General features: G+C 40.6%; 1 protein-coding gene across 5 annotated transcripts in view; it reads left to right on the forward strand.

Annotated features, from left to right (window-relative positions):
• The window catches only part of Epb41l5 (erythrocyte membrane protein band 4.1 like 5), a 113,427-nt gene that overhangs the window by 68,185 nt on the left and 20,337 nt on the right, over positions 1-24,905 (forward strand). For all 5 annotated transcript variants that reach the window (XM_005070295.4, XM_021227232.2, XM_013113543.3 and 2 more), the window contains 4 exons: positions 4,112-4,275; positions 14,276-14,376; positions 17,082-17,210; positions 18,906-18,967. In XM_005070295.4, the coding sequence (XP_005070352.1) occupies positions 4,112-4,275; positions 14,276-14,376; positions 17,082-17,210; positions 18,906-18,967 (456 nt within the window). The remainder of the gene's footprint in view (positions 1-4,111; positions 4,276-14,275; positions 14,377-17,081; positions 17,211-18,905; positions 18,968-24,905) is intronic.

The raw sequence follows: 24,905 nt of genomic DNA on the forward strand, positions 1-24,905 counted from the left end.
CTTCTCTGCCCACATTGGACAAATAATTGTCTTGCAGCAGACAATAAAATAGTGTAGGAATCACCTTCATTGGATTCTATATCTGAGCAGTAGAGTCTGGCCCCTTACAGACCTCACTGAGCATTATCAAATGTTGAGGTTTTGCTGCTGTGCACATTAAGAAGTGATGTTTTTGTTTTCTTTACAGTTTTATTGAGCTGCACTAGATGTACAATAGAGAACAGCTATTTCACTTGGAGGTGTAGCTCAGCCTTGAGTTCCACCCCAAAAAAGGCCTTGGGGAACTTTGACATTCAATCAGCCATGAAATTAACACCACAATGAAGATTCAGGGTGAAAGTCTCCAGTGTGGTTAATATTTGTTTCCTTCATGAACCACTTGCTTTTCTTCTCTAAACTGCCTGTTCTTATTTATAGTCTCACCCCCTTTTTAAAAACCAGCCTGATAGCCTTTTTCTTCTCTGTTTTTAAGTGGCTGGTTTTTTGTATATGTTACAATTTACAAATATATTTTCAGTTCATTTCATTATTTTACATTGGTTGGGTTTTTTTCTAACACAAATTTTTATTTTCATATTAAGAAACTGGTCTGTCTTTTTCTTTAATAACTTCTGTTCATTTAGTTATGTTTGCTATTGTTTAATTGTGGAGGGACATTCAACCTAACTGACTTCAGTTCTCCAGTCTCCATCTCAAGGACTAGGATTACAGGTGTGCACCATCAGGCTGCTGCTTGTTGTCTCCTACAGTCTCTTGACAGAGTCTCCCTATGCTTGGAACCCAAGCTGGCCCCTCACTATGATCACCCAGCTTTGCCTCCTGAGTACTGGGATTGTAGGTGGTGTGTCAGCACTTTCACATTAACTTTACTTTTTATGGAATTCATGGTGTTGACTCAATTAGACTTCCACATAGACTGAAATAGGGGCTGGAAGGCCCACACACATAGTGAAATTAGACTGTCCTTTAAACAATGTAAAAAAATTAGTTCCAAATGAATAACAGACCTACGTTTAATGTAGCTAAAAAATAGGTATGATACGGCAGGCTGTACAAAGGTCTGTTAGACACAACATTTAAAAGAGCATGTGATAAAAGGTGGGTGAGTGGATCCACTAGCTCTTGTGTGTTTCAGTGGGTATCCTAAGTGGTGAAAAGGTGAGGCACCAGTGATCTTACCTGAGAGCTAGCACGCAGGAGGCTGAGGCAGAAAGATCAGTGAGTGTGAGGCCAGCAGCTGAGAGGGAGAAGCGAAGAGAAGTTCTGTGGAATGACAAATTTCCCCTAAGTAGCCCCTACCATGAGATTAGATTTTAAATTGTTTAGTAGCGTTTCTGAGATGGAAATCTCACTTTGTGGCCCTGTCTAGTTCACACAAAGATCTCTCTGCCTGCCTCTGCCTCCTGATTGCTGGGACTAAAGATGTGAGCCACCATACTCAGCTAGATTTTAGAATTGTGTAGGCTTTGTAGTCAGTGGTCCAATATTTGCTGTTTACCTGTTTTTTTCTTTCAAAAATTGTGTATGTTTCTCCCCTTTTGTTCCTTACGTTTGTTGTAATTTTGTATGTACTTTAAAATATTTTTGGTCATGTGTTCATGCTAAAATCGTATGAGATGAACTTCCTCTGGTTTTTATATCCTTTCATCCAAGATATTCATATCCATTTTTAAAGATTTGTGTTGAAAATATCAAAAAGCATATGTTGGAGTATATGAGTCCCAATAAGCTAATGTTCCAGCTTCAATAAATTCCAGGCATCTATTATTTGTTTCACTTCTCATCGCCACCAGTTTTTGTTTTTTTGTTTTGCTTTTACTTCGTTTTCCTTCTTAAAAATGATCCCCGTGGGTGATGTTGATTCGTATTTCGTTAAGGGCAGTTAACAGTTGGATCATTGGAAAAGACATCTATAGATCATTGCTGTGTTTAGGAATAGAATGGTCCTGTGATGCTTTTATTTTGGTGGTTTCAAAGTGGCTTAAACATAAAATTCTGTGAGCTAAATCTACCTGCCAAATCAAACTAAAGACTCATAGAAGTTATCACAGGGAGACCACAATGCCATCTATCTTTTCCTTGCCACTCCTTAATGTTCATGGAACTCATTTTGAAAACTAATGTAAGGGCTCTGTAGAGTGGTCCAGTAGTTAAAAGCAGAGGACCCAGTTTTGGTTCCCAGCACTACACATAAAAACCCTGTCTGTGACTCTAGTTCCTGGGGATCTGACTCCCTGTTTTGTCCTCCGTGGACACCAGACATATATATGGTACATGTACATATATGTAGGCAAACACTTGAAAAACAAAAATAAATAGTTCAGTAGGTAAAGTACTTGCCTCACAAGTATGAGAACCTGAGTTCAGAATCTACTTAAAACTGGACACAGTAGCATATATTCTGTTATCCCAGCACTCCCACAGACAGAAGAATTCACAATGGACACCCTTGAGCTGGCTAGCCTGGCATTTACAGTAGCAAACAATCAGAGACCCTGTTACAAACAAGGTAGAAAATGAAAACTGACACCCAGCATCACCTGTTCTCCCACGAGAATGAGACACACCTATGCCTACTACTCCCAGTTTGAAACATGTCTGCACATACTCAAAGATGCGTATGCACTGGACAGTTTTTTTTTTAACTGTCTAGTTTGTTTATGCTCAGAGAGTTTCCTTTCTGATGCTTCTCTGCATGGCTGGCCCCCTTTGAGTAGTCTGACTCAGCCTTACTTTGTTGCTTACTACATAGTTTGGTTGTCTTTGAAGTCTTCTGAGATTTGTTTTCAAATGTGGTTTACGTAGTTTGAGCCTTTCAGATCTCATTTCTATGACTTTTTAGGTGGGCCTGTCACATATAGTGCTTCTGTGTGTTAGTGCCCTCCGCCTCAAAGACAGTATGCTCCTGAAATACTCAGTGCTCTATGAATTACGTTTTTTTACGGTCTTAGGAGAAACTGTGAGTACCATGACTTCCCTCTCATGCCTTTGAGTAGTTCTTTCCCAGGCCGTAAGGGTGATTTTCCAGCAAATGCCATCATTATTAGCGTTCATGCCTCTGCTCAGCTCTGAGACCCTGCCTGCTCCTCTGGCACTCAGCTTTTGATCTTGTATCAGCTGCTTTCCCCTTTTTGTGACAGAAGCAAATTAAGCGGAAAGGTTTATTTGAACTCCCAGTTCAAAGAAACACAGTCCTTGATGATCCCCCATGGAAGGCCTCACCCTCCCTGGGGAGCAGAAGAGGGATGAGATGGGGAGTTGGGGGGGAAGGATGGGAGGGAGAGAGAACTGGGATTGATATGTAAAATAAGATTGTTTCTAACTTAAATTTAAAAAGAAAACAAAACTAAAAAAGAAATGCAGTTCATCTTCTTGGGAAAGCACAATGGCAGGGGCAGCTTGGTCCATGGTGCTGACTAAGAAACATAAAGGTGACTGCCAGTGCTCAGCTTCCCTTTTTATTATTTTTTTAAATCTGTGTGCACATTTGTATGTGAGTATGGTCAAAGAATAGCTTCAGGTGCTGATCCTCACATCCCATCCTATTGGATAGAGTCTCTGGTCCATTATTGCACACTAGGCTAGCTATCCTTTGAGATGCTTCTGTCTCTATTTTGCATCCCCTGTAGGTGCATTGGGATACAGATTTTTGCCTATTGCATCTATCCTTGCTTGGATTCTGGGGCTCCAAACTCATGCCCTTAAATGCTTTACCTGCTAAACCATCTCTCCAACCTCCTTCCCCCTTTCTTTATTCATTCTCGGACCCAGTCCATAGTCTGGTGCTGCTCACATTCCAGATGTCTGTCTTCCGTTAGATTGATGTGCAAAGGACACAACCAAGGGTATCCTCATTAGTAACCTGGGTGTTTGCTCACAGATCTCCAGTTACCAGGCTCTCAGTCTCATCCTGTTGCCTAAGGTAGTCCCCCGTTCTACCATGCATTCCCTTTTGCTACATCTTGCCTGGAAAAAGTATATCCAAAGATTTTGAAAAGTGAATAAAGCCATTTCAATAAAACGTGTCAATTAAATTTTTCCAACATTGTTTTTTGTTTGTATTTTAATGATAAATTTACTGAATTAAGTACATTTTCTCTTACTTTTACAGCTTGCCTCTGAATGTCGATATGCTAAATAGCCCAGACTTACTAGCAACAACCATTGGTGATGTAACAAGTACATCAGATACTTGGGAAACTTCTCCAGCACCAGATGACATTAATGTAGTTACCAGGTCAAATGAATTAGAAGAGCCCAAAGTTGAATGTGAGAGTAAGTACTTGTTCTGTAATTTATCAATGACATCTAAAACATTTTTATTTTTTATTTTTTTTATTTTTTTTGGTTTTTACGAGACAGGGTTTCTCTGTATTGTTTTCGAGGCTGTCGGTCCAGCCCAGCCTCGAACTCACAGAGATCCGCCTACCTCTGCCTCCCGAGTGCTGGGATTAAAGGCGTGCGCCACCACTGCCCGGCAACATTTTTATTCCATGTATTTATTTGGTGGGATATAGCATGTTGTGCATGTGGAGATTTGAGACAACTTTGAGGGTCACTTCCCTCCTTCTACTATGTGAGTTGAAGAGATCAAACTTAGGTCCACATCCTCAGGTTTCCAATCAAGCACCTTTACCCAATGAGTTGTCTCTATTCCAACACCTTTTGATTACCCCCCTCCTAATTTATTTTTTATCCTGATGGCAGTTTCCCCTCCCTCCTCTCCTCCCAGTTCCTCCCTTATCTCCCTGCTGCTCTGCTCCCAGTCCACTAGTCCTTAGTTTCTATTCAGAAAGGGAAAGCCTCCCATGGTTATTAACAAAACATGGCATATCAAGTTGCAGTAAGATTAAGCACTTCCCTTGTATTAAGGCTGGGCCAGGCAACCCAGTATGAGGAGTAGAGTCCCAAAAGCCTGTAAAAGAGATAGCCCCACCTCCCACTGTTAGAAGTTGCACCAGAAGACTAAGCTGCTACACAATTGTCAGGTCTATGCAGAGGGCCTAGGTCAGTCACATACAGGCTTTCTGATTGATGGTTCAGTCTCTGTGAGCTCCTATGGGTTACATCACTGAACCATCCAGCCTCTGGGCCCTGGCACTGCAGGCAGTGTCAAAAGTGGGCTCATTCTCATGGTATGGGTCTCAGGCTGGGCCAGTTGGTTGACCACTCCCACAATCTCTGTGTCACCCTTAGCCCAGCAGATCCCACAGACAGGACAGACTATAGGCTGAAGGTTATGTGACTGAACTGGTGTCCCAATCCCTCCACTGGACGGCTTGTCTGGTCACTGGAGACGCCCAAGCAACTCTTACTGCTAGGAGTCTTCGCTACAGTCATCCATATAGATTCTTGGGACATTCCCTTGAACCAGGGTTCTATCTTACCCTGAAATGCTCCCCCTTTGCATCATCTTTTTCAGTTATTCCCCCCCATGATCCCTCATGTTCCCCTCCTCACCCACCCCCAGTCCACCCACGAAATCTTTTCTGTTTCCCTTTTCCAGGGAGATCTGAGCATCTTCCCTTGAGTCCTGCTTGTTATTTTGACTCTCTAGTTCTGTGAATTGTAGCATGGTTATCCTTTATAGCTAATATTCACTCATGAGTGAGTTCATACCATGTTTGCCTTTCTGGGTCTGGGTTACCTCACTCAGGATGGTTTTTGTAGTTCCATCTTTTGCCTGCAGATTTTATGATATCATTGTTTTTAATAGCTGGATAATATACTCCATTGTGTAAATGTACCACATTTTCCTTATCCATGCTTCAATCCGACATCTAGGTTGTTTCGGGGTTCTGGTTATTATGACAATTAATAAATGGGACCTCATGAAACTAAAAACCTTCTGTAAGGCAAAGGACATTGTCAATAGACAAAACAGCAGCCTACAAAATGAGAAAAGATCTTCACCAACCCCACATCTGACAGACGAATATTTTCCAAAATGTATGAGGAACTCAAGAAATTAGACAACAAAAACTAAATATTCCAGTTTTAAAATGGGGTACAGATCTTAATAGAATTCTCAACAGAAGAACCTCAATGACTGAGAAACACTTAAAGAAGTGTTCAACGTCCTTAGCTATCAGGGAAATGCAAATCAAAACAACTCTGAGATTCCATCTTACACCTGTCAGATAGCTAAGATCAAAAACACAAGTGACAGCTCATGCTGGCAAGGATATGGAGCAAGGGAACACACACCTCCGTTGCTGAAGGGAGTGCAAACTTGTACAGCCACTTTGGAAATCAATATGGTGGTTTCTCAGAAAATGGAATTCTATCTGCCCTTAAAACCCAGCTATACTAGTCTTGGGCTTATACCAAAGGATACGCTATCCTACCACAAGGACACTTGCTCAGCTATGGTCATAGCATCTTTATTCATAATAACCAGAGCCTGGAAACAACTTACATCTCCTTTTGAAGCAAGACATTTAAACCAGTTCCTCCAAAAGTGCTGTATCCTAATAGCTTAGTTGAGAATAGAATACTTTCGTCTTCTTGCCTTTTGATTTAAGGAGAACACTGGGGAAAATTTAAGATAAGGTAACCTCATTTTATCAATAAGCTATACTTCAAGCCAAGATAATGTAACATTATATTATAACGTTCATAATACATGAGTGATTATAAATTTATAATTGTTCATTCTGGGTTTTTACTTGTTCTTTGAATACAAATGAAGAAGATAATGAAAGCAAGGGTACAAGGATTATGAGGCTTCAGGCCAGCCTAGCTGTGAGTAATGAGACTCATGTCTCTGAAAGTCTCCTTAAAGATTTCCTGGGGTACAAGGTTGAGTGGATGTTTTGTCTTTTAGCTCCTAGAAGATATTTTGCTACTACTGCCTAGTTGCCAAAAACAAAGAATGCAGAATGAATTCTCCTTTCTTACCTTTTTTTCAGGGATACAAAGGAAGTAGATTGCTTGTTGAAAATACTTGGGTATTTGCAAGCTTGGTTTAATTGGAAAACTGAAATCGTTTTAAACAGGAGTTTCCAGTTGCAGCTCAGTGTAATATATTGGGTTCATTTTCAGGCAGCTTGTGTTTATATGTATGGTTCTTGCCAGTTTTAGTTCTGTTGTAGGTAAAATTAGATGCCATCTTTAAGGAACTCAGAAAGCATGGGTGTTCCGCTGCCTGAAGTGTTTAGAGCATGACAGTGGCATTTAGTCATTCAGAGTGAGTGTTCTTAGATCATGCTGAAGTACCACTGGTGGTAGAGATGAAATCCTAGGTAAGCACTGCAAACACCCTGCCAAGCAGCCCTTTTAACATGCCATAATACTGTTTAAACTTCACCATGTTTACACTGCAACAAGAGTTAGCTAAATTATTATGTTGTTAATTTTGAAGTAATATCATTTAGTTTTTGTAAAGGCAGTAAGTCACTGGACGTTCTTCATTCAAGAAGCTGGTGAGAGTTGGCTCAGAGGCAAAGTGCACAGATGCCCTTGCAGATCTGAACTTGGTTCCCAGCACCCACATGGCATGGCTCACAGTAGCCTGTAACTCCAGCTCCAGGGGTCTACATCAACTCTGGCCTCCAGAGGCCATCTGTGCACATATGCACCTAACCCACACACAGACACTCCTATATACATAGTTAAAAATAAATCTTTAAAAAATTCTCCATTTCTGTTTGTCAGATATTAGTGTTTCCTATGTTATAATTTCTTTTAATAGTTCAATTTCAATAACCTTGACCTGAACTCTACCTTCTGTTAGAAATGGTTGCTCTTCCTTAACTTAAAAAAGATACAAGATAACAAACCAAAGCTATCAGGATCTAGATCCTGCCAGAGGCAGGACTACCTTTAAGCAAAGTACTTCTAGAATAAGAATAAAATTCCTCCTCCTGGGCATGGGGGAGGGGCGGAGATATGAACACAATCTGATCCCTCCTCTGAGAGTCCCCAAGACAAACCAAAGTACAATTCCACCAGAGTTCACCCTGGGCAATGTTGAATTGATTGGGCTTACTTACAGAGTGAGCGAGAAGTTAAAGGTGAGTGTTGGTGGATCTAGAACAGCTACACCGGAAGGTCTGTATCCAGCATGGCTGTGGGCTCCCGAATAGCCATGTAAATGGATCCATGTTAGTTCATCCTCCCCAGCCTGTATACCCTAGCCCCCCTCCCAGATACTTTCTCCCCGGCCCACATGGAGTTAGGAGGAGTGGCTGGACACTCAGTTAGGGTCCAGTGGCCCACCTGCATCTCATGAATACTGTGACTAATTGACATAAAGGACTGTGTCCTACATCTTCTTTATGGAGATGGAAATGTTGATTTTATTTTCATTCTCTTTTATTTTATATAAATTTTAAAAGTTTAATTGTTCCTTCAGTGCCATAATAATCCTGTATTACCAAGCAATTATTAAGTATGTAATTGTTCGAAGATTGTGTTAGAATGACATGGCATTGGAGTAGGTATTGTAGCTTTATGCCAGAATGCCAACAGTAGGGATCCCTATAAATAATTCTATAAGGGTCTAGTAAGATGGCTCAGCCAGGGCAGTATTTGTTGCACAAATCTGATGATATGAGTTTGACCCCAAGAACTCACATAAAGGTAGAAGAAGAGAATGAATTCAACAGTTGTCCCCTGACCTCTACCCAGGGTGGCACTCACAAACTCCTTCCTACAAACATGTCATGCACATACAATAATAAAAATAAAATTTAAAATACGAAGATATGATAATTCTCTATATACTTTGAAGTATTTATATATGAAGTATTTACAGTGCTTTTCTGATGAGTTTTAGAGAAGCAATTTACAAGTGGAGCAAAGCAAATTTTGTATCAGTATAAGGAAAATATTTTTAAGTTCCTTCTGCCATACTCTAGATATAGATACCTAAGAGTTAGTGTGTTTCTCATTATACAAAGTACTCAAGAAAGCCTTGAATGCTATTGAAGTGGTGTCAGAAGTAATTCTTCCCACATATAGGGATCTCATTCATGTAACTTACTTCGTATTAATACCATCTCCTTAAAGTCAATCAATGAGACTAGTTAGAGCACTCTTACATTAAGAGCAGAAGTTGGGGAGATGGCTCCACTGCTAAAGTGAATGCCACAAAATCATAAGAATCTGAAGTTCAGATCTCCAGCATCCACATGAATCCAGGCATGGCAGCACATGTCTATGACCCCAACAGGACAGCAAGGAGGGCAGAGACAAGAGGATTCCCCCCCAGCTCATTGGCAAGCCAATCCAGCTAAAGTAATGACCTTCAGGTTCATAGAGAAACCCTGTCTCAAAAAAAAAAGTGTTAGAGGAAGACAGCTAACATTGACTTCTGGTCTCTGTACTACCCACATCCTCTCATACACACATACATGCACATATACCATACACACATACAAAATTGTTTAGAGAGTGAAAGTCTGTTTGATCTTTTTTTTTTCTTTTTCTTTTTTTGACACAAAATCTTAGTATATAATCTAGGCTCACCCAACTATGCTATGTAGTTTAGGCTAGTGTTGGGATTACTTGCAGTGATCCACTTGCCCCAGCCTCCAAGGTCTTGGGAATGCAAGCATAAGTTCTTATGCCTAACTTCATATTTTCTGTCCAATGTACTCTGTAATTTATATTGGTTACAGTATGAAAAAGAAGAATTGTGTGAAGTACTTTGGAGAAGAATGCTCCTAGAATCATACAGAGAGATACATGAACAAGGCCAAAGTAGCTCAGCAACTCTTTTGCAAAGGGTGCTCAACCAAGCCAACCAAGCTGGGAAAGCACAACAGGGTGGGAAGGGCACTTAATTTTGATCCTATCACAGTGTGGTGACTCTGTCACCCCATTGCTGGAAGCTCATCCTTCCAGACTGACATAATTAGTTAATTCCTAAATGCTGCTAAAGGAAGAGGTGGAATAGAGTCAAGTCTCAGGAATGTTTGGCATCCAGGGGTCTGGTAAACAGGCATGTATGCAAGAGTTTCACAAGGTGAAGAAGGTTTGTAAAATACTGATTTTGGGTGGTTGCCCATCTTTGAAAGAAAAGACTTTCACACACAACACACGCACACATACATACATACATACATACATACATACATACACACACACACACACATACACACACACACACACATACACACACACTGTGCATTGTTTTTCCCACGTCAGCCAGCATACACAGCCCTTCTGAAGTCTCTAGTAACAAATTATTGTTAAAAGTGACTGGGAAATGTGAGAGTGGTCTGATGAACTTCTGGACAAGGTCCCTAACATACAAGGGATTTGTTAGCATGACTTAGGTGTGCCACTTTCCTAGGAGTGGTCCTTGGCCATGATTGGCCTGGACCAACTTGAATGTTAGGTCAGAGATTATACTCTTTCAACTAAAAGTTTTCTTTTAATGAGCCTTTACCTTTTCTAAGAGGTAACCCTGCATTATTTAGAAACCAGATTAGATGCCAAACACATCTGGCATCACTAATCTCTAGACATTCTGGCTTTCAGCCAAGAAACTAGTTACCTCAAAGGAAAGGGGCATATTCCACCCTAAACTGTCAAGCCAGTTTGCACTTCCTGTTCTTATCATTTCTCTCATTCATATACCCTGAAGGAATAACACTAACTGCCGTTGTAGAATCAGGGCAATGTCCAGTGGCACTAGGAAGATTTATAGGTGCTACCATTTTGGTTTATTCTATATGGTTGCATTAACCAAGATGGTAGTAAAGTCAAATGGTGCTCTGAGGGTACTTGGGGTCACTGGGAAGGAAAAAGTTACCTTGGCACCATTTTGTCCCACCTGAGCATGGTGATGGCTGAGGTCAGACATCTGTAGTGACCAGCCTCCCCATTTTAGCAGCCATGACAGGCTACCATGTGCTTGTGTGACCTTGCGGCTCCTGTCCTGGTCACTAGGAGATCAGATGCCCTCCTTGTGCCAAGGAGCCAATCAAAAGTTAGCTGTCAGGGCTGTCCTTTATGGACAGTGCACAATAGTGATGTGCAGAGCATAGCAACTGCCCTGGGAGGGCCTATGGGCCATAACAACCAGTTGACCCATCAACACAGGGAAGGTCACCCAAACCTGGAAGCACACCAATCCTGAGACTGTTTCATACCCCTAGATACTCCCCTTATGCTGCCCTTTAAGATCCCTGCCTCGGGGTTGCTGGGGTGGGTGGTGTCTTTCCAGCCATCCTCCATGGTGGCGGGGTGAATGACCCAAGCTAAATGGTTTAGCTCCTTAAATAACTTTAATAAAAGACTGTTTTTGCATCGAAATGGGCCTCTTGGTGATTTTGGGGTTCAGAATTTGGGCACAACACATCTGTGATTCTGATCCATGTTGACATAAATTAAGACCCTCAGAACCAACTTGTGAAAAATATTTCATCCTGATTGAAAAGCATAGCAGCCTTGTGAGGTGCTTTTAGTTAGTAAAGCGACTGCCTAGGGACCACATGGTCTAAAGCAGTGACAGACTGAACCACTCCCAGTAGTTATCTGCCCTCCCTTCCCCCAAGCCTGGTCCAAAGTTTCCTAGGTTCTCTGAGGGAACCATGGTGGAAAGGAAAATCATATGTACTGAAATTGAAGTTAAGGAATTAAACTTAACATTTTGTTTCCACCACATGGCTATCAGTCAGCTACAAAAGCCTGAAGGCGTAAGATCTGAAGTTTTCTCTTAGGGGAAAGGGGAAGGAAGATTTTGAAGATTTCCTTCTTGTTATTGGACTTCTCTTAATCTCCATTTTCATCAGATAAGGATTGAGTCCCTTTCTCCAACAGAGAATATTTCAGTTGTCTTCGTCATTGCATTTCTGTGAAGACACTGTGACCACACCAACTCTTATAAAGGAAGGCATTTGATTGGGGCTGGCTTAGAGTTTCAGAGGTGTAGTCCTCTGTCATCATGGTTGGGAGCATGGTGACACACAGCAGACATGGCACTGGGGAGGTACTGAAAGTTCTACATCCCAATCTGCAGCCAGCAGAGAGCCACTAGACCTGGCTTCGACTTTTGAAACCTTAAAGCTCACCCCCATTGATACACTTCCTCCAACAAGGAAACAGTTCCTAATCCTTCTCAAGTAGTGTCCCTCCCTGGTGACCAAGCATTCAAACATAGGAGCCTATGGAAGCCATTCTTACTGAAACCACCTCATCAATCTCTTCCTGAGCGATGAAATTCTTGTTGCCAGCAAATTCAGTTAGGAGTTGGTGGACTCAGTTCTCATGGGACTCTTGAATTCAGTCCATAAGACCAAAGGCTTACAGATCAGCCCTGGGTCCTCATGAAGCAACAGTTCTTTATGTCTGTGTTTTATTTTTGTTTTTAGTTTTCTCATTACCCTTCCAGTTGTTAAACACAAATCCCCAGTGAACTATCAGAGAGAATTGTATTCTTACGTTCATTTTCTCCTAGAACTCTTTTTATTTTTGCTATTTCCTATCCTGACTTCCAAATACGAGAGTCCCTTAGAGACTGAATCCTACTTCCTGGAGTAGAGGCTTCTTGTACTCTTTGCCACCTCATGTCAGGTTGATATAAATCACGACTAGCTCTAAGACTGCTGATTAGCTAGATGAGGTCACCTGAGCACCTGTGGAACTGTGAACCGAGGCTCCACATTCACCTCATGCTCAGAGCACATCTCTTTCACTCAAGCACTATATATCCAGGATGCCCCTAATACCAAGCAAATATTTTGCCACTCCTTATAATATTTCTTCCTTGTTTGGTGCATGGAGTTGCCTGGTCACTGCAGAGCTCTCCTGGGCCCTTCCTCACATCGCTGAGAAATTTTACATACTGGAATGATTACTGATCTAAGAACCATTCTTCACTGGAAACCTGGGGACCACCACAACAGGGATGTAGGACATGGTCTCCCAAAGGGATGTCTGATTTCAATTTGAAATCCAGGATAAGTCCCCAAATTGTAAAATAATATTCCTGTAGTCAGGATGCTTAGTCCCCATATCAAGCAAGCAAGCACACCAAGTTAGCGAGTTTACTGTCACCCTATGGTGGGAGCTCTGCCCTACAGTCTAACATGATGGGCTAATTCCTAATCAGTGCAAAGGGAAGGGGTGTGATAGAGTAAAGTCTTGGGTCTGGTCTCTAGGAATTATCTAAATAGGAATGAACCCAGAGTTTCACAAGATGGAATGCTGGCCCTTAATAGGCTACTCATCTCAGTTAAAAAAACGTTTTCTTATGGGAAGAGTAGGTCCAAATAGTAGCTAGATATTTGCTTGTTTTTGTTTTTGTTTGTCAGCCAAGCAGCTTTAGTTCAAAAACAAGAAAATACTAGTTTATCAGTGCAGGCTAAAACATATGTGTTATCAGCATCATGCTAAGTTCAATCAATAACATAACAAAGCCAGAGACAGGAATTTAATAAAGACCAGTATTGAGTTAGTGAGTTTTAGCTCTGTGCATTAAGACCCATGGAGAGTTTAAGAAATGTCCATTATCAAAGTGTATTCTAGAGTAAATGACCCTTTCACAGGGACTGCATATTAGATATCCTACATATCAGGTATTTATATTATAATTCATAACAGTAGCAAAATTACACTTAAGAAATAACACCAAAAATAATTTTATAGTTGAGGGGGTTCATTCACAACATGAGAAACTGTATAAAAAGGGTTGGCCAGCAGCATTAGGACTTTTGAGAACCACTGTCCTAAAAGTATGGTAAAATTATTCTTGACCAGTGAGATGGTTCAGTGGGTAAAAGTGCTTGCTAAGTAAGCCTGGTGGCCTGAATTCCATCTGCAGAACCCATGGTGGCAAGAAAGAATTCAAAGGATGCAAGCAACCTCTGAGAGTTGTCCTCTGACCTACACACACCAGAACCAGAGATTTTTAAAAGATTAAAACAAGTCTGGGAATTCAAAATTTCTTGAAAGCCCTAGGTAATGGTCCTAATGTACACCCAGACACAGAAGCTACTGCGTTTATTGACAGGCATTTTCCGAAGATCCCTTTGACCCAAAAGACATAACTTCATAACACCCCCTTCCTCTATTTTTTTTTTTTGAAGACAGGGTTTCTCTGTGTAGTCCTGGCTGTCCTGGAATTCCCATTGTAGACTAGGCTGGCCTTGAACTCAAGAGATTCACTTGCCTCTGCCTCCCAAATGCTGGGATTAAAGGTGTGCACCACCACCATCCAGCTTATTCTTCTTTTAATGAAGGAAAAACAACTTCAGTGTACACCCTCGTGTAACTGTCAGAGCCAGGCAAACTAGTAAGAAGTTTTGCTATTTTCTTTTTCTAGCATTAAAAGATGACACAGAAAAGCTCAAACAACTGGAAATGGAGCAGAACATCTTGCTGTCTCTTCGACCTCCCGTTGTTGACATTAATGTCACCAGTCAGGTATTGGAATCCCTTCTGTATCTACTTGTTATGTAACATAATAGTTCCCAGAAAGACTTACTTTCCAAGACACTTGTCTTGATTTGCTTTCTATTACTGTGAGAAAGGCTGTGACCCAAAGCAGCTTGGAGAGGGCTGGATTTATTTCCTCCTACAGCTTACTGTTCTTCATGAAGTGAAGTAAGGGCAGGAAGTAAAGCAAAACCTTTAGAGGGATGCTGCTTACTGGCTTACTCTCCATGGCTTGCTTGGTGTACTTTCTTCTACAGCCAGTGACCGCTACCCAGGGCAGCCCCACTCATAGTGGGCCGGGCTCTACCACATCATTAATCAACTGCCCACAAATGAGGGATTTAGTCAGATGAGAGCTCCTCTTCTCAGAAAGCCCTAGCTTGTGTCAGGTTGGCAGAAAGCTAACTAGCAAGGCAGTACTGTCTCATTTTTGGTGGGAAGTCTGACTGTTGAGCTCTAATAGACCTGTGTTCCCATTTTAAAAAGTAAAGTATGTCGATATGTGGGTAGGATGGAGGATACTTGCATGGCAACATTAAGAATTTTAATGAGGCTGAAGAGGGCTGGGATCAGTGGTCGGTGTTGGAGAAGGGGCTCTGTGGCTAAGAGCATTTGTTGCTCTTGCAAAGGACCCAGGTTTGATTCCATGTGCCCATGTGACAGCTTGCAACCATCTGTAACTCCAGTTTCAGACACTAGACACACATTCAGGAAAAACACAAAAAAATAAACACTGAAAAAATAATTTTAAGGTCAGAAGCAGGCATATCTCAGTGAGTTCAAGGCCTGAAACTCACCATACATGGCCAGCCAGGGTTACCTAGTAAGTAACCCTGACTAAATAACTTTATTTAGTCAGAAAACTAAATAAAATTTAAGGTCTCTCGTGATGGATATTTGCTGGTGTTTTTGTTGTTGTGTGTTTGTTTTTGAGACAGGATTTCTCTGTACAGCTCTGGCTGTCATGTAACTCATTCTGCAGACCTGTCTGGCCTGAAACTCAGAAATCTGCCTGCTCTGCCTCCTAAGTGCTGGGACTGCCCAGCTCATAGTGGTTTTTTCAGAGACACACTGAAGGACTGGAGAGAGACAGTGGTTAAGAGCACTGGCAGCTCTTGCATAGACCTGGGTTTGATTCCCAGCACCCACGGGAAGGCTCACCCATATAGCAGCCACAATCATCTGTCACCACAGTCCCAGGGTGTCCGATGCCCTCTTCTGACCACTATGGTCACTACATTTACATGCACATACAGTCACATTCATACACATAATTTGAAAACTAAATAAGTACACGGTGAAAAGGCATTACTGGGCTGACTGAAGGTCATAGGTGGAGTGGTTTGTATATTTTTTAATTTTAATATCTTGTGTTTCTGAGACTTTGAAATGTGGATCGTTGTAATGTGCAAATGATTAAGAAGTACACAACTCTGCAACATAGTAGTCTTAAGGAAAGGGGGGGAGTATCAGTACATTTGACTGAACCATGATTGTTAAAGGATGTAGAGAATTGCTGTGTGCTGAGCCTGGTGGCTCAGAGCCATAATCCCAGATACCTGGAAACTAAAGCAGAAGAATCGTTAAGTTCAAGACCTGCCAACGGTACAGAGTGACTTCAGCACCAACCTGGACAGCTTAATGAGATCCTGTTCTAAATTAAAACCAGAAAGAGGAATACACACAGTCCTTGGTTCAGTCCTCAGTAACTCACACACACACACACACACACACACACACACACAAAGACTTCCTTCTGCTAACAGGAACAAGGGGGTACAGGCAAGATCAAATCTTAAGAAGTGGTTCTCAGACGTTTTATATCAGAATTACATAGGAGAGCTTTTAAAAATTGAGATTTGGAGCCAGACCTGCTAGTGTGCTCCTATAACTCAGTCTTCAGGACACTGGGACCAGAGCGTTACTAGCTCAGGGCCCATCTGAGTGAGTTACATAAGGAGAGTCTCAGAAAACAAGATCTTTAAGTTCAGAATTTAGGGTGCTTCCTAGAGGCTAAAGTAGACCACATTGAGAAACATCAAAATTGTAGAAAGTACATCAAATTTGTTCAAACTTGGAAAGTTAGGTATGGTCTGCAGTCCTAGATCCAGCTGCTATCCTATCATTAATTACTATTTAAGTGTAGCAGAATATTAAATGTACTACAAATTGCTTGCATTTCTTTTAAATGTATTAGTCTATCTTCATTTATTTCTGATAGCTAAGTTTTAATTACAGTGTTTATTGAGTGGATCTATTTGTTTCAGCACTGTGTTTGAGAAGGTTTACATATTTGTTAACTAACTGTTACATGTAATTTGTTACATGAAGTCATATTTTTCCCTCATGACAGCTCCAGAGTTAGAAATACAAAATATGAATGGTAAGGGCCTTTACACTTCTCAGAACCCAATTCCTGTCTTTAAGCAGCTGCGTTACTGAAATGATTGAATTAAAACATTCATGGAGGATATGTGACATTTGCTGACGTGTATCCCCGGTGGATTTCAGATGAGACCCTCTAAGGGTCAGTCCCTTTCATTCTGCAATAGATAGCTACAGGAGTGAGTGTCTTGAACAGCACGTGGCTGTCTGAGGTGTATTAGTTCCTGGTCGTTTGAATATGAACTTTCAACATTCCTATTTTCACATAACATGGCCTATCAAGAATGATTATATTTTTTAATGTTCAGGAAGAAGTGATAAAGTTGACCGAGAAATGTCTTAATAATGCCATTGAGAGCCCAGGATTGAATGCAGTAAGGGTTCCTCCTGACTTCAAGAGCAATATTCTGAAGGCCCAAGTAGAAGCAGTGCATAAGGTAAGCTTCCTTTAATAGATATGGCCCTGATGTGTGCTGGCTAGTTTTATGTCAACTTGACACAAGCTATAGTAATCAGAAAGGAGAAATTGAGAAAATGCCTCTAAGAGATTGGGTTGTAGGCAAGCCTGTTGGGAATTTTCTTAGTGATTAGTGGGGGAAGGTCCAGCCCATTGTGGGTAGTGTCATCCCTGGGCTGGTGGTCCTGAGTTCTATAATAAAGCAGGCTGAGCTAGGCATGAAGAACAAGCCAGTAAACAGCAGCTGCCAATGGCCTCTGGATCAGCTCCTGCCTCCAGGTTCCTGCCCTACTCGAGTTCCTGTCCTGACTTCCGCCAATGATGAATTTAATAGTGATGGGGAAACATAAGCCAAATGAACCCTTCCCTCCCCAGGTTGCTCTGGTCATAGTATTTTATCACAGCAGTAGTAACCCTTACTAGGACAAACACCAAACAAACACACAACATACTATTATCATAGATGATAAATGTAAGATATGAAAACGTAGGCTTTAGAAACTCATTTCTATTTTATCCCTTTCAAATTCTGTGTTTTGAGGCAAATTAGTTTATTTCTCAAGCTTTCTTTTCTATTTTAAATAAGATAATGGTAATGTCTTCCTTAAAATGCATTGAAAGAATAAGATAAAGTAATAAATGCAAAGGGAAAAGAAACATAAAATCTGAATTTTTTAGTGCTCTTAGAAAAGGGCCAAGGAACTGGCTTGTTCTCTGTGAAGCTGGTGTCTTGACCTGGTACTTTCCAGCTTCTACCAGTGTGTCATGAATGCTTGTTATTTGCACATTCTCTGGTTCATGGCATCTTACAGCAGTCTAAATGGACCAAGACAACATGACCTTATATTTCAGTTGTTGAGTTTTTAATTGAATAAAATGAAAAATAATTTTAATGCCTCTAAATTACAAAGATTTTATTTTATAATGACAGACCTCCTTATAAAGAAAATTCAAGCAGCAGATGACTCCATGGTTAAAAAAAATCTACCCAATATTCTATTTATTTATCTATTCATTTATATATTTTGAGTCAAGATCTCTCTATTGTTATAGCTCTGGGTGTCCTGGAACTCATTGTGTAGACCAGACTAGCCTTGAACTCAGAGTTCTACCTGCCTCCCAAAAGCTACGATTAAAGGTGTGCACCTCCATGCCTGGATCTACACAATATTTTAAAAAGAAGCAATAACAATTCTATACAAACTTTCAGAAAATAGGAAAGGAAGGAGCATTTCCTAATTTATGCTACGAGTGTTATCCCTCTATCAAATCTAGAGAAATGTATTACAAGAAAAAGATTCCAGACCAGTACTCCTCTCAATTGGGATAGGAAATTTCTTGAATCACTCAGCCTGGCAATGGTGGTGCCTTACTTCCTAAATGCTTGGATTAAAGGTGTGTGCCACCATTGCCCAGCATAACTATACTTTAAAGAGACCCAACACCCTTTTCTGGCCTGTGTGGACATCAGGCACATACATGATATTTGTACATATATGCAGGCAGAATACTAATACACATAAAATAAAACTAAGTAAATCTTTAGGGGTCAGGGAGATATAATTACCTCTTATTTGAACAGGAACAAGTTGATTTTTCTGTTTTTAACAGAAAGATAAATTTCTTACTTGAGTATCCTTTCAAAGATTTGTTTTTTATTATTTTATTTTCCTAGGCTGCAAGAGAAGATAGTTTAACTCATAAAAATGCCAGTGTTCAGGAAGCTGCCACAAACAGGTACAATCCTGGGTAAAGTGAATTAAGTTGATTTTCTTATCATTTTTTCTGCTACCTCTTTTTTATATGCCAGTGGTTTCATTTTAGTACTTGAAGACAGCTTGAATTCACTCTTTGCACTTCATCAGAGAGCCAGGTAATGTCTAGTTTTAGATTCTAGTTTTAGATTGTTTGAAGATATTCTTTGTCATTCTATGTTCTTATTTCTCTCTACCTGATTCAAACTATAGAGCAAAATCACCTTTTTATCTGGTGTGTGCTATGACTCTTGAATGTCATCTTCTCACAGTAAACTGAGTGCCAAGATCCTCACATGAGCTGAGCAAGTGTCTTGCCGCCCTCCTTCTCTTGGGCTGCTCTTCTCCTCAATGAGTGTGTCACCATTTGCTTGTGGTGTTGGGCATTTATCCATTGTTCTTGCCACTTTGTGTTTTTGTTCATCACAATGTTCAATGAGCTGGTCCTCTTTGTCTGTTGTCTCTGTTTTCTTTATCAGTTTCAAGTTAAGGAGCAGTGGACCAACTCTCCTTAGCCTTTCTGTTGGACATAGTTACTTGTGACAGACCCGCTCAGCTTTTGTTTGAGAATGTCTTCATTTCCCCCTCGTTCCCTTGGATGTAGGCTGAGTTGACATTTCTTCCTTTTCTAGTAACACTTTTAAATACGTCATGCAATGCCTTCTCATCTTGGATTTTCTATTTGTGTTGTTTTGTTTTGGCTTTGTTGTTGGATATTTGGCATTTTTCATCAAAAATCTCTCTCTTGTCTCTTTCTTGAGCATGTGCACATGCACACACACACACACACACACATACACACACACACACACACACACACACACACACAAAACACACAGAGTCAGAAAACAAAATATAAGCAAAAAACTAGTAAGATAAAAAAAATGCCCAAACAAAGCAATTTGAGACAAAAAGTAGATACTACTAATGTTCATTTTATGTTGGCCATCTACTGCTAAGACCTACCCTGAAGTATGGTTTATATATCCAGTGAGACTCTGTTGGAGAAAACTAACTTTTCATTTGCAAGCAGGAGTCAGCTGCAGATAGCTTCTTGGTTAGAGGTGGGAGTCTGTGTCCTGTATCCACTTCTACCTCTCAGCAATGAAAGCCTATCTGGCTTAGACCTGTGCTGGTCCTGTGGATGTTACCAAAGTCTCTGTGAATTCATATGACATTAGTCCTGTTGTTTCTAGGGTCATCCCACCATTTCCTTGGAGCCATCTGTCCCCTCTGGCTCTCAAAATCTTTCTACCTCCTCTTCTGCATAGTTCCCTAAGCCCTGAGGGGAAGAGTTTGGTGAAGATATACCATTTAAGACTGAGTGCGCCAAAATCTCTGGCTGTCTGCCTATTTTCCAGTTAGTTCCTATCTATTGCAAGAAGCTTCTCTGACTACGGACAACTGAGCACAGCACCGATCTATAGGTATAACAGAATGTCATGAGCAATCATTGCTATGTTTCTTTAGCAGAACTATAATATTTGGTCTTCCCCTAGGCACATAGCCTATCCAGTCTCAAGTTCCTGGCCACCCAAGCAGTATCAGGTATGGGTTCTAGCTCCTGGAGTGGGTCTTAAATCCAGTCAGAGTAGTTGGTTATTCCCGCAACATCTGTACTATACTATTGAACCAGTATATCTTGCAAGCAAGAGAGTTTGAGGCTAGTCTGATGGTTACTATTCTGCTCTGATGTGTGCATAGTACTTTCCAGTACCATGAGCACTAGCCTGTATCAGTAAAACCTCTAATTATGCACCAGCTTGACTTCTCCATGTCTGAAGAAATTATGCCAGTGTTGTCCTCAGCAATAGGGTCTTACCCTCAGTTGTGAAGACCAACCAGTGACCTTGGCCTGAGGTATTTGGGGTTTCCTTAGTGCCCCTTTGGCTAATGACTCAACTAGATGTAACGTACTCCTGCCATTGGAGGTTTTACTTGGTGAAAGATGTCTAGGTAGGGCATTGTCCACCCCTTGTTTGTTGACTCCATTTAGATTTCTTTCATATATGTATATATTTTAGGAAGTTTCTACAGCAGTAGGTTTTCAAACGGCCCACAGTATTAGTTTTCCTTCCCCATATCCCCTCCTTTATCTGTCTTTTCCATTCTTCTCCCCCATTGGATACCCACACACACCAAGGATGCCCACCATGTCTTCATAACAATGTATTCTATTTACCTTTCCTTGGGAGATCCTCTCTTCCCATCTTCTAGTCCCTTACTAGGTACCCAACATCTATGTCTATATAGATCATAGCATATCTATATGAAAGGCTTAAAACCCAACACCCATGGGACTGAAGAGATGACTCAGTGATTAAGAGCACTGACTGTTCTTCCAGAGGACCAGGTTCCGATGTCAGAGACTACATGGCAGCTCACACTGTCTATAATTCTCTCATGCAAGCAAAACACCAATGTATATAAAATTAAAATTAATAAATCATTTAAAAAAGCAGCAGCATCCATGCATAAGATAAAACATAAAATATATTTGTATTGCCTCACTCAGGGTGATTTTTTTCCTAACTCCATCCATTTACCTGTGAAATTCATGATTTCATTTTAACAGGTAAATAATATTCCATTATATAAATATGTCACTTTTCATTATCTGTTCATCACTTGATGAACTTCTAGACTGTTTACAATTTCTGACTGTTACAATTAGAGCAGCAGTGAACAAGGTTGAGTAAGTGTCTCTGTAATAGGTTATAGAGTCCTTTGGGTATATACCCAAGAGTGGTATAGGTGGATATTGAGGTAGATTGATTCCAAACTTCCTGAGGAACCACGCCACTGATTTCCATAGTGTTTGTATGAGTTTGTGCTCCCACCAGTGATGAATAAGTGCTCCCCTTTCTCCACATCCTCCTCATCATGAGCTTTATTGACCTTGGATATTCTGACCAGTCTGAAATCTCAAAGTAGTTATGATTTGCATTTTCCTGCTAACTAAGGATGTTGAACATTCTGTTAAGTGTTTCTCAGCCATTTATGTTTCATCTTTTGAGAGGTCTCTACTTAGTTTTATATCTCTTTTTTTAGTTGGGTCATTTATTTTCTTGATGCCCAGTTTTTTGGTTTTTTAGTTCTGTATGTATTTTAGATATTAACCCTCTATCAGAGGTATTATAGGTAACAATCTTGTCCCATTCTGTGGTGTGCCACTTTGTCCAAATGACGGTATCTCTTTTGCCATAGAGAAGCTTTTCAGTTTCATGAGGTCACATTTATTAATTATTGGTCCTAGAGCCTGGGATAATGATATCTCATTCAGAAAGTCTTTTTCTGTGCCAATGAGTTCAAGACTATTCCCCATGTTCTCCTCTATCAGATTCAGGATATCTTTTGTTGAGGTCCTTGATCCATTTGGAGTTGAGTTTTGTGCAGGATGATAAATATGAATCTATATTCTTTTACATGCAACCATCAAGTTTGATCAACACCATTTGTTGAAAATGTTGTCTTTTTTTTTCCAGTTTGTATTTCTGGCTTCTTTATCAAAAATCGGGTGTTCATAGGTATATAGATTTATGTCTGGGCCTTTGTTTTGATTCCATTGATTGATGTGTCTGTTTTTAAGCCAATACCATGCTGTTTTTATTACTATAGCTCTGTTGTCCAACTTAAAACCTAGGATGGTGATACCTTCATCTTTCATAATTCAGGATTGTTTTTGCTTTTTTAGATTACTTCCATGTGAAGCTGAAATTTGTGTTTGAAAAGTTTTGTGAAGAATCATATTGGAATTTTAATGGGGATTGCATTGAGTCTATAGATTACTTTTGGTAGGATGGCCTGTGGTGATATATTATTTATGATTTATTAAAGCTTGCCAGAGGGTTCAGAAAGCAAAGTCACCTAAAAGCCACAGAAACTAGGCACACACCTTTAATCCCAGCAGCCAGAAGCTAGGAGGTGGTGGTACACACCTTTAATCCTAAAACTCAGGATTAAGAGGTAGATGGATCTCTGAGTTCAAGGCCACCCAGATCTATACAAGATTGACCCAGTCCTAAAGAGAAACAGCTCACACAAAGATGATCTCATCACCTGGAATCACACACCTTTAATCCCAGCACTAGAGGGGTACAAAAGATAGGAGCAGTGTCTTCAGTAGTCAATATCAGGGATTCATTCTCCAGCCACATTGAGGATAGGAAGACATTGAAGTCTCAGGATTCTCCAGCCACGATGAGGAGAAGTTACAGTCTGAAGTTTGGTGGAGCCAGGATCGACATTCAGTCTGGAATAGAATGAGAGCTAGTGCCCGGCTGATTTGCCTTTCTGATCTTCTGCTCGCAGTTTTAATAAACCATAAATAATATATCACCACAATGACCATTTTCACTATATTAATCCTACCAGTCCATGAGCACAGGAAATTTTACAACTCCTAATGTCATCTTCAATTTTCTTTGTTTCTTGAAATTTTTTGTTTTGTTTTTTATGTATACAGTATTCTGTCTGCATGTATGCCTACAAGCCAGAAGAGGGCATCAGATCTAATTACAGATGATTGTGAGCCTCATGTGGTTTTTTTGAGAATTGAACTCAGGACCTCTGGAAGGACAACCAGTACTCCCGTCCTTTGAGCCATCTCTCCAACCCCTAAAATTTTTATCGTACAAGTCTTTTGTTTGGTTGGAGTTGTCGGGAGGGAGGGAGAAAGGGGAGAGGGAAGAGAGAGAGAGAGAGAGAGAGAGAGAGAGAGAGAGAGAGAGAGAGAGAGAGAGAGAGAGAGAGAGAGAGAGAGAAGCTATTGTGACAGGTGGTGTTCCCTGATTTTCTTTTTCAGTCTGTCATTTGTATATAGGAAGGCTTCTGAGTTTTGCTTGTTAAATTTATATCTAGCCACTTTACTAATAGTGTTTATTAGCTGAAGAAGTTTCTAGGTGGGGTTTTTAGGGTTGTTTATGTATACTATCATATCATCTTCCAGTAAAGAGACTTGGACTTCTTTGTTTTCTATTTGTATTCCCTGATCTCCTTAAGTTGTTTTATTGCTCTAGCTTAGAATTCAAGTATTATATTGAATAGGTATGTAGAGAGTGAGCAGCCTTGTATTGTTCCTGATTTTAATGGAAATGCTTTGAGTTTATATTTATGTTGACTGTGGGCTTGCTGTAAATCACCTTTGTTACATTGAGATATGTTCCTTGTATCCCTAGTCTCCAGGACTTGTTTGTTTGTTTGTTGTTTGTTTGTTTGTTTGTTTGTTTTTTCGAGGCAGGGTTTCTCTGTATTGTTTTGGAGCCTGTCCTGGAACTCGCTTGGTAGACCAGGCTGGTCTCGAACTCACAGGGATTCACCTGCCTCTGCCTCCTGAGTGCTGGAATTAAAGGTGTGCGCCACCAACACCCGGCGTCTCCAGGACTTTTATCATGAAGGGATGTTAGGTTTTGTCAAAGGCCCTTTCTGCATCCAATGAGATGATCTTGTAGTTTTGTCTTCCAGTCTGTTTATGTAGTGGATTATATTTATAAAATTATATTTACTGAACCATCCCTGTATCTCTCGGATGAAGCCTGCTTGACCGTGGAAAATAATCTTTTTTTTTTTTTTTTTTTTTTTTTTGGTTTGGAGTAGCTCTGGTGGCCACTGTTTTTTTTTTTTTTTTTTTTAATCATTTTTTATTTTAATTTTAAATAGCTTGTTTCGCATGTCAATCCCAGTTCCCTCTCCCTCCCCTCCTCCCGCACTCCCCTTCCACCCTCCCTCCCACCCTATTGCCAAATCCCTCCACATAGGGGATGTCTAGAGTCTATCATTTCACTCTTGGTAGGGTCAAGGCACTCCCCTAAGAGTCCAGGCTGAGAGAGCATCTCTCTTTGTGCCATAGGCACATGAAGACAGATTGTATACCAGGGATAGACACTGATCCACAGCTCAGAGCCCCATAGGTTGCCCAGGCC

The sequence above is a fragment of the Mesocricetus auratus genome, unplaced genomic scaffold (assembly GCF_017639785.1).
Source record: "Mesocricetus auratus isolate SY011 unplaced genomic scaffold, BCM_Maur_2.0 Super-Scaffold_100676, whole genome shotgun sequence".
Taxonomy (NCBI): Eukaryota; Metazoa; Chordata; class Mammalia; order Rodentia; family Cricetidae; genus Mesocricetus; species Mesocricetus auratus.